The following is a 15308-nucleotide window of genomic DNA, read 5'->3' on the forward strand; positions in this document are numbered from 1 at the left end:
ATTGAATAAAACAGGGGAAAGGAGGAAGCAAACTGAGCTCCAGCATTCATCTCTGGTTCCTGACAGAGGATGCAATGTGAGCAGCCACTCCTGCCGCCATGCCTTCTCTGCCCCATGGGACTGTATCCCCTCAGTGAACTGAAATAAACCCTTCCTTCCTTAAGTTGCTTTTGTTGGTTATTTTATCACAGCAGTGAGAAAGTAACTAATACACTCTGCATCCCTCTAGACATTTTTTTAGAATAAGTTTTATGTATTCCTCTGCCCCAAAGTGAGGACAGGACCATCTAGAGTTCATTGAATGGCCCCAGAGTGAGCCCTCAGCCAGGCAGCTCAAGCTGGTCAACAGGATGTGAGGACTAGTCACAGAGCTGCCCTAAAGCCCCAGTGTCTATGGTAAGGAGATCGAAGGACCTGGCAGGTGTGGCAGATCTCCCTGTGTGCCCACCAGACCCCTACTGGGCCACCTTACCTCCCAGCTTTCCTGCTTGTCCCTCTCCAGACTTCGGATCCTCAGCAGGTTTTTCTCCTGTGCCGACAGCTTCCTTGGGTCTGAGTTGGCCAGCCGCTCATCGCAGGCCAGGCCCACAGACTTGCTCTGACGCTGTCCCAGCTGCTTCTCCAGCTCTCGAACCTGAGGGCGGTAAAGCTGGCTGTCCCACTACGAGTCTTCAGCCCTGTCACATGGGTGCCATGCTAGACTGAAGACTGAGCCACCCTTCCATGGCATGGCATAGGATGGGGCCTGGGTAGGAAGGTCTTGGGCAAAATGAGAAGATGTCAAAGTGGTTTAACCTAGAAAAGAGACACTTCTGAGTCAATGAGAAAAATCTTGTCACTAAAGGGCTGTTAGAGGCCAAGAAGCACATGTCATATGTTGTCCCAGGAAGCTGAGACAATGTGCAGCAGGCTTCAGCCCAGGAAGAACTCTCCAGTAGACAGACTGAAGCCTGAGTGGACCCCCAGGAGGTGGCTGGTCACCAGCAGGGCTGGAAGCAGAGGGAATGGCTCAGAGCAGTACTGGCTGTGTGCTGTACATGATGAAACTTCTCCGAATCTCAGTCCCCTCGTCTGCAAAATGGGCCTTCCTGGAGGCACCTTCTGCATAGTGTTGTGATGAGGATGCAATACCCCAGCCCTGCGTGAGCCCAAGGCTCCCTCAAGGTTCCTCCTGGAATGACAAGTCATGGGGTCCATTCCAGACCAAAAATCAGAGTTCCAGAGGAAGGAAGGACCTGGGAAGCCATATTTTAAGAAAAGTCATGAATGAATCTTTTTTTTAAAGCAAATATTCATTTTTTTATTTATTATAAATATTAACTCATAGTAATTGTACAAAATAGTGGGTTTCTCTGTGATATTTCCTTGCATTCACATATCATGTTTTAATCATATCCACCCCTCCCCTCTCCTGTCCCTGGCCTCAGTCTTCTTCCCTTAATTGTCCTCCTCCTCCTCCTCCTCCTCCTCCTCCTCCTCCTCCTATTCTATATAATTAAAAAAACATGCAGTATTTATCTTTCTGAGTCTGGCTTATTTCCCTTAAGATGATTTCCAGTTCCAACCATTTTCCTGCAAATGACATAGTTCCATTTTTATTTACCACTAGAACTTGGTTGTGTATACATGCCACCTGTTCTGTAGCCCTTTGCCTGTGACAGGTGTCAAGGCTGGCTCTGCCGTACTGCGGCTGCAGTGAACATGGATGTACAGGTGTCTCTGTGCTGTGCTGACTCTGATTCCCGAGAACACTCAGCAATGGGGTAGCTGGGTCACATGGTGGTTCTACTTGTAGTTTTCTGAGGTACCTCCACACTGATTTCCATAGTGACTGTACCAGTTTACATTCCCACCAGCAGCGTGTAAAGGCTCCTCTTTCCCCTCATCCTTACCAGTGTTTGTTGTTTTCTTCATGACAGCCATTCTGACTGGAGAGAGATAGAATCTTAATATAGTTATGATTTTGTATCTCCTTGAGAGATTAAGATGTTGAACATTTAAAATACATATTTATTGGGGCTGGGGAGATGGTTCAGCGGAAACAATACTTGCTGAGCAAACCTCCAGCACCCACATAAAAAGCAGGTCAGCCATGTGGTCTGCTTATAATCCCAGCACTTGGAAGGTAGAGACAGAGGATCCCTGGCTAGCTAAACTAGCTGAGTCCTTGAGTTCCAAGTTCAGTGAGAGACCCTGTTTCAGTAAAGTGGAGGAAGGCATCTGACGTCAACTCTGGCCTCCATACACATATATACACACATGCATAAATATCACACACATACATGCAAATATATGCATTTATTAGCCATTTTTATTTCTTCAGAAGTTTATGTGTAAATCATTTTCCATTTCTTAAATTGAATTACTTGAGGGCTGGAGAGATGACTCAGCAGTTAAGAGCACTGCTTGCTCTTCCAGAGGACCCCAGTTTGTTTCCCACATGGGGGCGCTGTACAACCTTCTGTCTAACTCCAATTCTAGGGGATCTGATGTCCTCTTCTGGCCTTTGAGGCCTGTCTTAGTTTGTTTCTCCATTGCTGTGACAAAATGCTCTTACCAATACCAACTTGGGGAGGAAAGGGTTTATTTTATCTTATATCTCCTGGGTCACAGTTCATCAGGGAGCCCAAGGTAGGAACTCAGGGCAGGAACCTGGAGGCAGGAGCTGGAGCACAGGCCATGGAGGAACACTGCTTACTGGCTTGCTCCCCTGGCCCCTCAGTGGGCTGGGCCCTCCTACATCACTCATCATGAAGATGCCCCATGGACATGGCCACAGGCCAGTCCAATAGAGGAAATTCCCCAATTGAAGCTCCCTCAGCCCAGGTGTGTCAAGTTGACACTAAAGCTATCGAGCACACAGTCATTGTATGCAAGTAGTGCACTTATATCCATGCAGGCAAAACACTCATATACAAAAATAATAAAATTGAATTGCTTCCTCTTTTGTTAAGATTTTTGGGTTCTTTATATATTCTGGATATTAATCTTCTGTCATATGAATGACTGACAAAGATTTTCCCCCATTTTGTACGTTTCCTCTTCACTCTGTTAACTGTTTCCTTTGCTGAGCAGAAGCTTTTTAGTCTGAAGTGATTGTTTATCCATTCTTACTTCTATGTCCGTGACTACCGGAGTCCTATTTAGAAAGTCCTTTCTGCCTCTGCCTTTACCTGGAATAGTTTGCCTTTGTTTTACCCAAAAAGTTTTGGGGTTTTAGGCCTTACACTTTGATGCATTTTGGGTTGAGTCTTGTACAGGGTGAGAGGTAGGGGTCTTGTTTAAATCTTCTACAAGTAGACATCCAGTTTTCCCAGCACCACGTTAGAGGCTGTCTTTTCTCCACTATATGTTCTTCATACCACTGTAAAAATCAGATGGCTAACTGAATATGGTGGTGCAATCCTGTAATCTGAACACACAGGAGGCCAAGGCAGGAGGATCATGAGTTTGAGGCCACCTGTGAATACACAATGAGATCCTGCCTAAAAACAAAACAACAAAAGAATGAGACAGCTGTAGATGTATATATTAGTTAATTCTTGGTCTTCTGTTCCATTGATTAGCATGTCTGTTTTTATGCCCATGCCATGCTGGTTTTGTTACTATGGCTCTGGAATGTATTTTGAATTCAAGCATTGTTCTTTCTGCTTAGGGCTATTCTGTGTGTTTCAGGATTTTTTTTTTCTAGAACTGTTAATGATATCATTGATATTTTGAAGGGAAGTTCATTGACTCTTGAGTTGACTGTACTGAATGCTTGTAGCATGGCCTTTTGGATAGCGTGGTCACTACAGTGATCTTTAAGGATTAGTCAACTTTGAAAACTCCCAGATGATCCATGTGGAACCATCAATACACCTGGTACCCCTCTCTCCCCTCCACCCCACTGCTCTCAGCAAGTAGGTAGATGTCGTCCCAGAGAATGCCTTTACCACACTGGAGTTTAAGTAGATAACTCTCAGGGCCCTGTCTTCCACCAATACAAGTCAATCTTGGAACAAAACTGGCTGTCTAGAGCCAGGAGAAAATGTGCCCTATGACAGAGGCACAGGACACAAATCAGTGTGTCCTTGTGGCATCACGTGGTAATTCAACTGAGGTGTCTTAAATAATTCAGCACAGAACTTAATGACAGTAACAGCAAATTCACTGAGTGCTTCTTATAGCCAGGTGCTTTATTAGTGTTATCTCCACTCTATAGGTGAGGAGACTCAGGCAGAGATGATGGCATCTGTTCAAGGCCACAGAGCCAGAAGGGCAGTGACAGGCCAGACTCAAACTCAGGTATTTTGGACCCCAAGGCCACACATTGATCATCAGTTAAGTTTTGGAGGAGTTTTTTTCCCTTCATGCTGACTTCAAGGATCTCATAGAAGAGACCCTCAGAAAAAAAGCCACACAGGAACCATGGACTTGCTGCCTGAGAGTGCAGGCAGCATGCTTGAGGAATTATGGGAACTACACATCTTCCATGAGCTTCTCAGTCTGAAGGCAAAACCAGCTAATCTCCGCCCAATGTTGTCTCCAAGCTGGCACTGTACTGAGCACCCTTCATACTCTGGTGTAGTCGTTGCTGCCAAGAGCCCCCTCAGGGGTTAGAAACTGTTGTACCCCATTCTGTCTATTTGGAAACTGAGGCACAGAGAGTTAGTCATTTGCATACTGACCCACAGCTGGTAAGGAGGGCACCAGGGTTTGAACTCAAACAGGGCAGCTCTGGAGCCTCTGCTCTTAACCTCTCTTTGTGTGTGCCAAAATATTTAGAAAACAAAGAGGGAGACCAGGCTGTTTTACTACATAACGAAAACTTTCAAAAGACACAAGCATCTGGATGGAACTGGAAAAAGTCAACAATTGCAACAGTCATGCAAACATACTTGGGAAGACGCCTGCAGAAAAGGAAATCAAACTCAAGGCTCTGGGGCTGGTTAAGCGCCAGGGCCAGGCATGTGGAAAGCGTTATGTAAGTGTGTGTTCATTTAGTAACAAATGAAAATCAGGCTGGCGCAGAGAATATAAACCAACTGCCCTGCAAGGATACACTGTGGGACAACAGGCCTTGGGGGGCTCTGGTGCTTCAGGCTCTAATGAGGGTCAGGGCGGATCTCTCTAGGACACTTTGAGCCTTTTGCATAGGACCAGAAGTCTGGTGACTCACCTTGCTCTGCAAAACCAGAATTTGTTGAGCCCTTCCCCTCCAGGTCCCTGGTGAGGACAGGAGCTGCTGGATGTTCACATCTTCCCCAACCTCATTGGCCAGAACCTGAAATGAAACAAGACATTCAGTGTGGCCAGGAGGGTGGCTTCCCAGGCCCCGCCTGTCACTGCATGGGGCTCTGAGGCAGAGCTATGTAGAGGTGGGGCTTCCGAGGGCCTAACTTCATCTGCACAGCCTTCCCTTCATCTCAGAGTACACTTGTCAAAAACCAGGTCAGCTCTGCCTGGGGTCTGGGTGGGGCAGTAAGCCCATCACCCCAGCTCTTCTCAGGGATTCGCAGGTCAACCAGGTGCAGTCCCAAAGAAGGCCTCTTGCTTCAGACACATTCTACCACAATGCACCCAGAGCTGACCAATGCCTGCTTCCTTACGTCATTCACATGTCACCTCATCTCATCACAGAATTGTGGGTGGCTTCAGGTAGCACACTGCCACAGGGCTTGTCCTCTGATAGCCACTGCCAAGTGGCCCTCTCTTGGCAGCATGGAGGCATCACTTCAAGCTGCTGTACTTCGAGAAGAGTCCAGCACTGTGGCCACTGAAGCGTGGTATGGTACTCAGGCCCTACCTCCAGGCTTTGATGGAGATAGAAGCAGTATACTCGGCATGTCACCAAGCTGGATCCCCATCCAGCAAGCCAAGTCTCTCTGACCCTGGTTTCCACAATAGAACACTGTTTTGGAAATCTTGACTAGTCTGAGTGGTTTCAGCAAGGAAGACAAATGCCAGAGAATTCACTATGTAAATACAAACAAATGGCAAACCAGCTGGCCAGTGGGGCTTACACCCCATACCTGAGAATTTCCTTTTGAAAGTGACTTTGCACAAACTCCCTGTTCATTTTCCATACCATAGGTGGCAGAGGTCAGGAGGTGGACCAGGTGGCCTTTCAAGTCAAAGGCTAGGCAGCTTACTGAGTTGAGACCCATGGTCTACTGGGGCACTGGGAGTTGCAGGGAAGACTCCCAGGCCTCTCCCTAGTGGGCAGAGCTGTTCTTGTCAGTCAACAGGCAGACATCCCAAGGTAGTGTTCAGGCCCTGAGGTGGCTGGCCACCTCATCCCCCCATAGGGCTGTACAGAGAAGGAAGTTACAGGTCTGGAACCTGACCCAGTGCAAGCAGATGCTCATGGAAGGAGCACCCCCCGCTTTGGAACAGAAGCCAACAAGCTACCAACTTTTCCTGAGACCAGTCCTGGCCACATAAGAAATCCTGAACCCTGGCTCTGAAAGACCTTCTGGGCCATGCGGAGCTCCTGCTTCACAGACTGGATCTGGTTGCGTAGGTCGCTCATCTTGAGGTTCATGGCTGCTAGCCTGTCCTGAAGCGCCTTCACTTCTGTCGTCTCCAGCTGGTTGGGAAGGACAGGAAGAAAGTGATCACTTACTGACTAAATAGTTATAATAATTAGAGCCACTATTTACTGAAGTAAATGGTGCTGGACTGGTGCTGGACTGGTGCCTGGATCCTCAGATGCTCCCCAGGTCCCATTAGATGCAAAGCCGAAGGGGGTGGAAGATAAGTCCTCTCGACCTGGACTCCTGGCTAGGATAGGTGGTGAACAGGTTGAATCCTGGCGCTCAAATTTCAGGGCTGAGCCTTGTGTTGCACATCCACATGTGGTTGTGTGTGTAGCCATGGCTGGAGCATCTAAAGGAAGCTGCAGGCTCCACAGCTCCCAGAAACTTCTTGGATGTGGCCATTTTGCTATGCCCAGAGATGGGCATTAGGCTAAGAGCATCACTCCATCTACAGAAGGCCACTTCAGCTTGGCAGGACCATGACCTCCCCATCCAAGGCCTCCCCTTCTGGAGCTGGAGTCACAGCACAGGCCTTGTCTCTGCCCACAGAGGGGCTGTGCTATGTGCTGGCTTAATGGAAACCGGGTTCAGTCCCCAAATATCTCACCTCTGTGGCTTGAAGGACAGCAACAACAACAAAAGATGTGTGCTGGAACTCAATGATGTCCCCCTTTGCCTTTTCTCTAAAAGATACTTGTTTGTTTGTTTGTTTGTTTGCTTGTTTGTTTTGAGACAAGGTCTCCCTGCAGCCCCAGCTGGCCAAAACTTGCTGTGTAGATCAGGCTAGATTTGATCTCACAGAGATCTTCCTGCCTCTCCCTCCCAAGTGCACCACCTTGCCTGGTTTAAAAAATAATGTTCGATGCAAATGTTGGAAGTAATTTATTAATGCATTGCCTGCCTCTCTGTCTCAGTAGCCATTACTGGGACCTCCAAGATCAACCTATTTAAAGTCCTTCCATTAGTGATGAACATCAAGTTCAGAGAGTAGCAGAACTTGCCCAACCAGTTGTAGTAGCACAGTGGGATTAGAGCCCTGGTCCTTCTGCCCCTTCTTCCAACTGGTGCTTCTGCTGCTGCTGTTGCTGTAATAGAGCATTGCAGCAGTAGTGACACTGGGGTAGCAGGTCCAGCATCCATCAGGTCATGCTGAGACCCTCTGCTCCTGCCCCAGCCAACCAGGGGCCTGGGCTTCTGGGAAGCAGGTGGTTGTTCAGTGGCTTTCTAATCTTTCTTTAGCAAGCACAAACAGAACCTCCTGTGAACACTAGTGTGAAAGAGATGACCACTAGACCAAGTCCTAACCTATGGAACCCAGCTGAAGAGCAGGGGTCAAAGAAACTAGGCCTGAACAGTTGGTCCCGAAGTCCTGACCATATTTAACGTCACCATCAGGACAAAAGCCATAATCAATATGAACAAAATTTGCAAAGTGGAGACTTCCAGAAAATGCAAATAGATCCTTGAAAAAGTACGTTTTCTGAGTTCTGCCTGTGTGGCTGCCTGACATTCCCTCTTTCCGCTGGGTACCCTTAGTCTTACCTCTGTTAACCAACCATGAGGCTTTAAATCGGCCCTGCGCTGCATAGTGACCCCTACCTCCTGGTGGCCAGAGCTTCCCTCCATGGCAGCCCTGTTCTGGGTGCTGTGGGAGCACATGAGCATTCCCTGGGGCTCTGTGGTCTGACAGCATCTCTGAGGGCCTCTCAGAGCATGGGCAGAATACACATACTGCACCAGGATATAGAGCCGTGATACCCACTCCTGGCCTTAGTTCATCGTCAAGCAGGGGGCTTAATGCTAGGTTCCACGCATACCCAGGAGGCTTGTCCAGGGCACTACCTAGAGCAGGCACTGACAAGAAGGGAAGGCCCCTAGCTTGGGTGGGCAGCTGGCAAGAGGACTAAGGCCAGATGGTATTCTGAAGAGGCCTAATAGCTGGGCCCACCTCCTTCCCAGCCGCTGCAGAGCTTTCTGCCCCCAGTGAGATTCCATGGGCTTTGTGGGAGACCTGGCACAGGCAGCCTGGCCCCGATCACAGGCCGTTTCCTTTGAAGGAACAGCTGCAACACAGGCCCCTGGGAGTAGGCATTGCTGACTGCTCACAGCACAGCCTCCTGGAGCCCCCTGCAAAGTGGAGTGCTTTCAGCTACACTCTGGAATGTGCTTCGAGGCTGTGAGAGGCAGGCCTCTGGAGTACAGCTCGGCCTGGACGGCTCCAGCAGACGAGTGATGTGGACAGGCTTTTGTTCTTGCTCTGAGCAGAAGATGCCAGGGAAAGCATGTGGCCTGGACATAAGGAGACCTGCAGCCAGGCAGGCACACACTCTGCTGAGACCCAGCAGCTCGTAACAGAACCATCCAAACTCCCTGCTCTAGTGACCATTCAAGAGACTCTTGGGTGCTCCTATCCTGTTTTATTTTGGCTCATATCCCTTTTCCTCTTCTGGGCTTTGGGCTGAAGCCAAATGCTATCCAGCTGACACCCAGGTGAGCCAACTGTGCAGAATGATCTGTGCTTTCCAGACTCTCTTCCTTGTAGGCACTGCCCCTCCTGGAAGGCCTTTCCCACTGGCTTCACCAGAGCTTAGCTCAAGGGTGCCCCTCCTTCACCTGCTAGCCCCAAGATGGAGGGTGTACTCCTATTGTGAACTCAGCTCTGGCCTGCCTCTGAAGGCCTACCACACCTTCTTCTACATGGCTGCTCCTCTCTGTCCTGACTCCCCTGTGTGATAAAACAGACCATCCCATCAGGCTCCACAAGGGACACAACAAGCAGTTTCTTACCCTTACTCAAGTCTGGAACATGGAGGTCATCTGTGTGTTGGACAAACCAGGGGCAGTTTAGCAGTGTCTCTCAGAGAAGGAAGGGCCACAAAGAACACTGTTTACCCCAACCAAGGGCAGAGCACCTTGGCTGTGTCCCCAGCAATGAGGTAGGTTTACACATTCACCTCTAAGGGGCCCTTCACCACACCCAGGACTGAATTCCTCTCAAGACCAGCAAGAAGTGGCCTAATCCTAAGGCATAGGTAATGAGGGACATGGAGCAGAAGGAACATTAAGCTTGGAGTCCTGGGACTCAGGTGTCTGTCACCAGGTGGTCTGGATTCCTGAGAAAACCCTGGTGAGGTTTTCTGGGATATCTTGAGATGCTGATGCAGCTCAGTCTGGCTTGGGCTCCACACCCTGGCAACCCCTTCCTTACATGGAGCTGCAATTCCTGTTGCCTAGGTTTTGTGGCCTGCTCATTGGTTAGAAAATGAGGTCTTGGGAATAACTCTGTAGATTCTCAGTGTTGCAAAAGGAGCCCCCAACTGTCCACAGTATCTATAAATAACAGGGCTCTTGGGGACCTGAGAGATGCTCAGTCACTAAAGGAAAGCAGGAGGGTCTGAGTTCAGTCCCCAGCAGCCATGTAAAAAGCCAGCATGGTCATGTGGGTTTATAATCCCAGTACTGGGGAGGCAGACACGGGAGGATCCCTGGGGCTCACTGGTCAGCCAACTTAGCCTAATTAGTGAGCTTCAGGCCAATGAGAGACCCTGTCTCAAATGAGGTAGATGGTATTCTTAAGAACGACACTTGATGTTGTCCTCTGGCCTCCACATGCACAAATACACATGTACCTGCACCCCCACCATGTACTTTCACACTCAAATACATACAAATACACACACACACACACACACACACACACACACTTAAGAAAAAAAAGAACAGGGCTCCCTTGGGTAGTGGGAAGCAACCTCTCCCCAGGGTAAGGGCAAGTGGGTGTCTCCCTGGTGAGGAGGCTGTAGACATGATGGCCAGGCTGCAAGCAGGAGGCCAGGTGGACTAGCCATCCCTCCAGTGTGTGATATCAGGGCTCAGAAGCCCCAACTTTCCCAGCTTCCCCCTATGGGAAGTGGCTTGGAGCTGGGCCTTCCCTTGTCTCTGTCAGGGTATCCTGGCCACAGGCCATATACTGGGGACTGTTCTCTGGTGGCTGCTCTGAGGAGGCAACAATGGTTCAGCAATGGGTGGGGCACCCTGGTAAGACACCCATGAGCCCACTGGGGAGGGGAGGCCCAGGTAATGGGTACCTCCATAGACACTGAAGAGAATTCCTACCATGGCTCTGTCTCCCTTCTGGTTCCTTGATGCCTTGGCGCCCACATCTGTGGCCTGCTTGGCAGGTGGCCTGGCTGGTACCATCTGCAGCTGAAAAGGCAAACCTGGCACTTAATATTTCATTCTGCATGGCAACTACACACCCAGCCACAGTCCTCAGGTGTTGCTGGGTATGTGGCTGCCTGACTTGGTGTCTGAGTGGTTGACTCACTCTTGGACTGCTAATGAAAGGAACGGTCCTTTATGAGCTGCTCATGATGAGAGAGGGGTTGATTGGCCCTGCTCCCTAACTACACTGGAAGGGCAGCCCAAGGCTCTGCTAAGACCTTGATAAAACACAAAGCTGCTACACTCTCTCAGGGAGTTCTAGCAACAGCCTAAGAGAGAATAAAAGAAACACAGACTTTGGGTCTAGATGGCGAAAAAGGGTGCCTGCCACACTGGATACGTCTCATGTTAGAGCCTACTGTAGACGACCAGGCAATCAATCTTTTAATGATGCCTCCGCTGTTCTTTATATGCAGTGACCATACCATGTTTGGGAAACTGGGGCAGGGCCTCACACCTCCAACCAATCTTGTTCGTCTCTTGACCACACTGGTCTCCTTCCATGCTTTTCCCCACTTTTCACTGTGAGCCTTGAGGCCCTCTCTGTGGAGGCTACTCTTCCAATCTCTGGCTGGGTTATGAGGCCTTTCCCTTCCTAGCTCATCCTAAGCAGCATCCCTCCTGACCCTCGTTAGCTTCTGGCCACTGCTCCCTGTTTGTGTGTTGATCTCTTTCCTACTGCTAGGTTGGTTACTGTGCCATACATGAGTCCATCTCCAAGGAGGCAGAATCATCCATGCTGACTCTGCTCCCTCCAGCATCTCCTGGGGCATGGCACAGAATATGAAGTGGTTCTCAAAAACTACATCCCAGAATGAAGAAGCCACAGGACTGGCCAGCAGCCTCAGCTCCTGCGATGGGAAAGGTAGCAAAGATTTCCTTGAGTGAGCCTGACGGGTTCAGTTGAACTCCTAAGGACAGGAACCACTGGGATGTGCCAGGGGGAGGGTGTGTAGTTAGCTGGGAGGGAGGGGTTGACTAAAAGAGGAAGGTGGACCACAGTGGGTGTAATGTTTCTGGATGTAGCTTTGAATGAATAGGGGTTTCTGGAAACTGATTCAGCACATGTTTATCTAGCACTTTCTACATGTCAGGTATTGTTCTAAGCATTTTAAAAAGTCTTTTTGGGGGCTGGAAAGATGGCTCAGTGGTTAAGAGCACTGATTGCTCTTGCAGAGGACCTGGGTTTGATTCCCAGCACCCACATGGCGGCTACGAACCATCCTTAACTCTAGTTTCACGGGAATCCGACACCCTCTTCTGACCTCCGAGGCATTGCACAACACGGGTGCACTCATATACATGTAGGCAATACACTCATACACATAAAAAAAAAAAAAGTCTTGAACAGTAACCCAGCATAGAACTGGGAAAATGAACAGCAGACCCCAATCTTATCTAAAGGAATATTGACAACTGATTGCTGCTAGATGAGGAACAGCTGACCTTCCTAAAACAAAGACCTCTAGATAGGCTGACTAGATTTAACAGATGGACAAGCACTGGAGAACAGCTGGGGGTGCTGACAACAGTGGACAGTAACAGGGATGACAGAGTATATGGGCTCCAGTGGGGGAGGGGGCTATGGGAGGGGCCATTTGGGATGTGGATATATAGATGAATAAGATTGTTTGGGATGTTCTGTATGAAATACATGCAAAAAATCAACAAATTTAAAAAATGAATTATAGTTGAGGAAGAATAAAAATTTGCTTCATGTTAATTAGTAGCGGTGAAAAACATTACCACTGAAATCTACCTGATGACTTTATATTCATGCTCAGGTGCCAAGGATCTCAGAAAGTAACCAACTGTGACTAGTAAAAATCAGATACATAGAGATTAGAGACAGATGTGCAAACATCCAAGCGTTAATAGCATTAAAAATGAGTTTTTCTGTATGAAACAGTATATTTTAAAATGAAATGGAGATCTTTTTTAAAGGTTATAACGTCATTCAATTTTATGTCTTTCAGGATTTATACTGAGTTCAATATTGTATAACTGTATTAATTCAACTGTGAACCTAAAAATTTATAGCCAATTTTGAAAGCGATGCATCTTTGCTCTGGAAATTGCTATCAAATATGTTAATGCTGTAATGAAATGCTTCTTCTAATCATGTGGTTATCAAATAAATAAATTGACAGTAGCAGGAATGACAGAGTATAAGGGCTCTAGTGGCAGGGGAGGCTATGGGAGGATGCCATCTGGGTAGTGGGTGTATAGATGAATAAGATGGTTTGGGATGTTCTGTGTGATATACACACAAAAAAATCAGCAAATTAAAAAACTGAGTTATATTTGAGGAGGAAGAATAAAAACTTACATCATGTTAATTAGTAGAGGTGATAAACATTAAAATCTACCCGACGACTTTATAGCCATACACAGGTGCCAAGGATCTGAGTGCAACCAAGTATGACTAGTAATAATCAGACAAATATAGATTAGAGATGCATGTGCCGACATCTAAGTGTTATTAGCAAAAACAATGAGTCTGTAAGAAACAGTATATTTTAAAATGAAATGGAGTTCTTTTTTAAAGGTTAAAAACTCACTCAATTATATGTCTTATGGGGTTTATAATGAGTTCAATATTGTATAACTGTATTAATTCAACTGTGAACCTAAAAATTTTGTAGCCACTTTTGAAAGAGATGTATCTTTGCTCTGGAAATTGTTATTGAGTATGTTAAAGCTGTAATGAAATGCTTCTTCTAAAAAATAAAGAATAATAATAAAAAAAAAAGTCTTTTGATTTTCACGAAAACTGACAGTGAGGCTGCCTGCTACTACTGTCATGTGACAGATGGGGGACTGAAACACAGAGTTTAGGGCACCCTCAGGGACACAGATCTTTCAGTGAGGCTCCATGTCCAATGCCCTTAGTCACCATGCCAGGCTTCTTCTTGTCAGTGGCCCACATCCCCTCCCTCCAGATGTGATTAAAGACTGGGGAACTCACTGCTGACACTGTACCCCACATATATGTCTGTATAAGGACCCAACACTTCCTAGTACACCCCCTCCCCCCAGGAAAAGCAGCTGAGGCCCTCACTTCTAGCTCCAGCTCCTGGATGCGATTGGTCAGCTGCTTCACTCTGGCTTTTGCACTTTCTGACTCCGCCATGAGCCCCCGGTTCTTTTTGGACAGTTCAACAATTTTGGTGGCTACTAGATCTCCAGCCATCCCAGTTGTCCCTAAAATGAAAGAAACGGCGAGATCCATTACAAACACAATATGCACCTCAAACCCAGGACTTTAAAGGCAATGTCTTTGGAATGAGTGCTCACTGGAGAGTTGTCACACATCAAAGAGCCCTGGGACCCAGCCCTGAGAGAGAGAATGCAGCCCCTGCACAGAAAGCCTGTAAGATCAGAAAGCAGCTGGGTGTGATGGCTCATGCCTGTAATTCCAACCGTCAGGAGGTGGAGGAAGGAGGTTGGAAGTTCAAGTCATTCTCAGCTACATAGTGAATTCATCTGGGCTACAGGAGACCCTGTCTTTAAAAATAATAAAATAAAATAAAATAAAATAAAATAAAATAAAATAAAATAAAATAAAATAAAATCAGATGTCAGAGTTTTAGTTCCTTGGAGTCAGGCTGATTGTTCCTCATCTTCACGCCATCCCTGTGGTAGGGTTACACAGCCACAGCCTCTGCCCTGTGGGTAGGCTATGAGCCTTAGTGAGCAGGACACAGTCCCTTGACCCTTCTGTGCTGCCTGACACTGGCTTTGGTGCCAGAGAAGGTGTAGGTAGAGACATGGAAACCACTTGCACAGTCAAGCTCCCTTCTTTGATTAAGCCATCTCACAAGAATTACAGACCCGAACTCATTGGCTGGTTCCCGAAGAGGGACACATACGCAACAAAGCCAAGCCACCCTAGCCAATCCCGAGCTAAGCCCCAGATGTTTGACATAAACAAATTCTTTGTGTATTTGTGTGTGTGTGTTCAGGTGCACATGTGTCTTCAGGTGCAGAGGCACATGAGCACTTGTGTGTGTGGAGACCAGAGGTCATCCTGAGGTGTCATTCCTCAGGCACTGCCTTCAAAAAAATTATTATCATTATTTTTAGTGTAGCTGAAGCTAGCCTTGAATGTCTGCTCTTCCTGCTTCTATCTTCTCTTTAAATTTATTTATTTATTTATTTATTTATTTATTATTTATTTGTGTGTTGCTTGCATGTATGTAAGTGTATAATGTGCATGCAATGTCTACAGAGACCAGAAAAGGGCATTGAATCCCATGGAACTGGAGTTATGAATGGTTGTTAGCCACCATGTGGGTGCTGGGAATCAAACCCAGGTCCTTGGCAAGAGCAGCCAATGCTCTTAACCACTAGACCATCTCTCCAGCCCCTCCACCTTAGTTTTTTTTTGTTGATGTTGCTGTTGTTGTTTCCTACATTTTTTTTCAATAAAATATTTTTTATTCAATAAGAAGAAGCATTTCATTACAACAGCATTAACCAATTCAATAACATTTTTCTGAGCTAGGGTACATCTCTTTCAAAATTGGCTGTACATTTCTAGGTTTACAGATGAATTATTACGCT

The 15308-nt window shown here is 47.2% G+C and overlaps 1 protein-coding gene across 7 annotated transcripts in view; it reads right to left on the bottom strand.

The window, feature by feature from the left end:
- The window catches only part of Ccdc13 (coiled-coil domain containing 13), a 53887-nt gene that overhangs the window by 24232 nt on the left and 14347 nt on the right, over positions 1-15308 (bottom strand). For all 7 annotated transcript variants that reach the window (XM_008849467.1, XM_008849469.1, XM_008849468.1 and 4 more), the window contains exons 4-8: positions 13804-13946; positions 10635-10724; positions 6455-6571; positions 5162-5266; positions 473-634 (exon numbers count right to left, since the gene is read on the bottom strand). In XM_008849467.1, the coding sequence (XP_008847689.1) occupies positions 473-634; positions 5162-5266; positions 6455-6571; positions 10635-10724; positions 13804-13946 (617 nt within the window). The remainder of the gene's footprint in view (positions 1-472; positions 635-5161; positions 5267-6454; positions 6572-10634; positions 10725-13803; positions 13947-15308) is intronic.

Source organism: Nannospalax galili, unplaced genomic scaffold, assembly GCF_000622305.1.
Source record: "Nannospalax galili isolate Female #2095 unplaced genomic scaffold, S.galili_v1.0 scaffold443, whole genome shotgun sequence".
Classification (NCBI taxonomy): Eukaryota; Metazoa; Chordata; class Mammalia; order Rodentia; family Spalacidae; genus Nannospalax; species Nannospalax galili.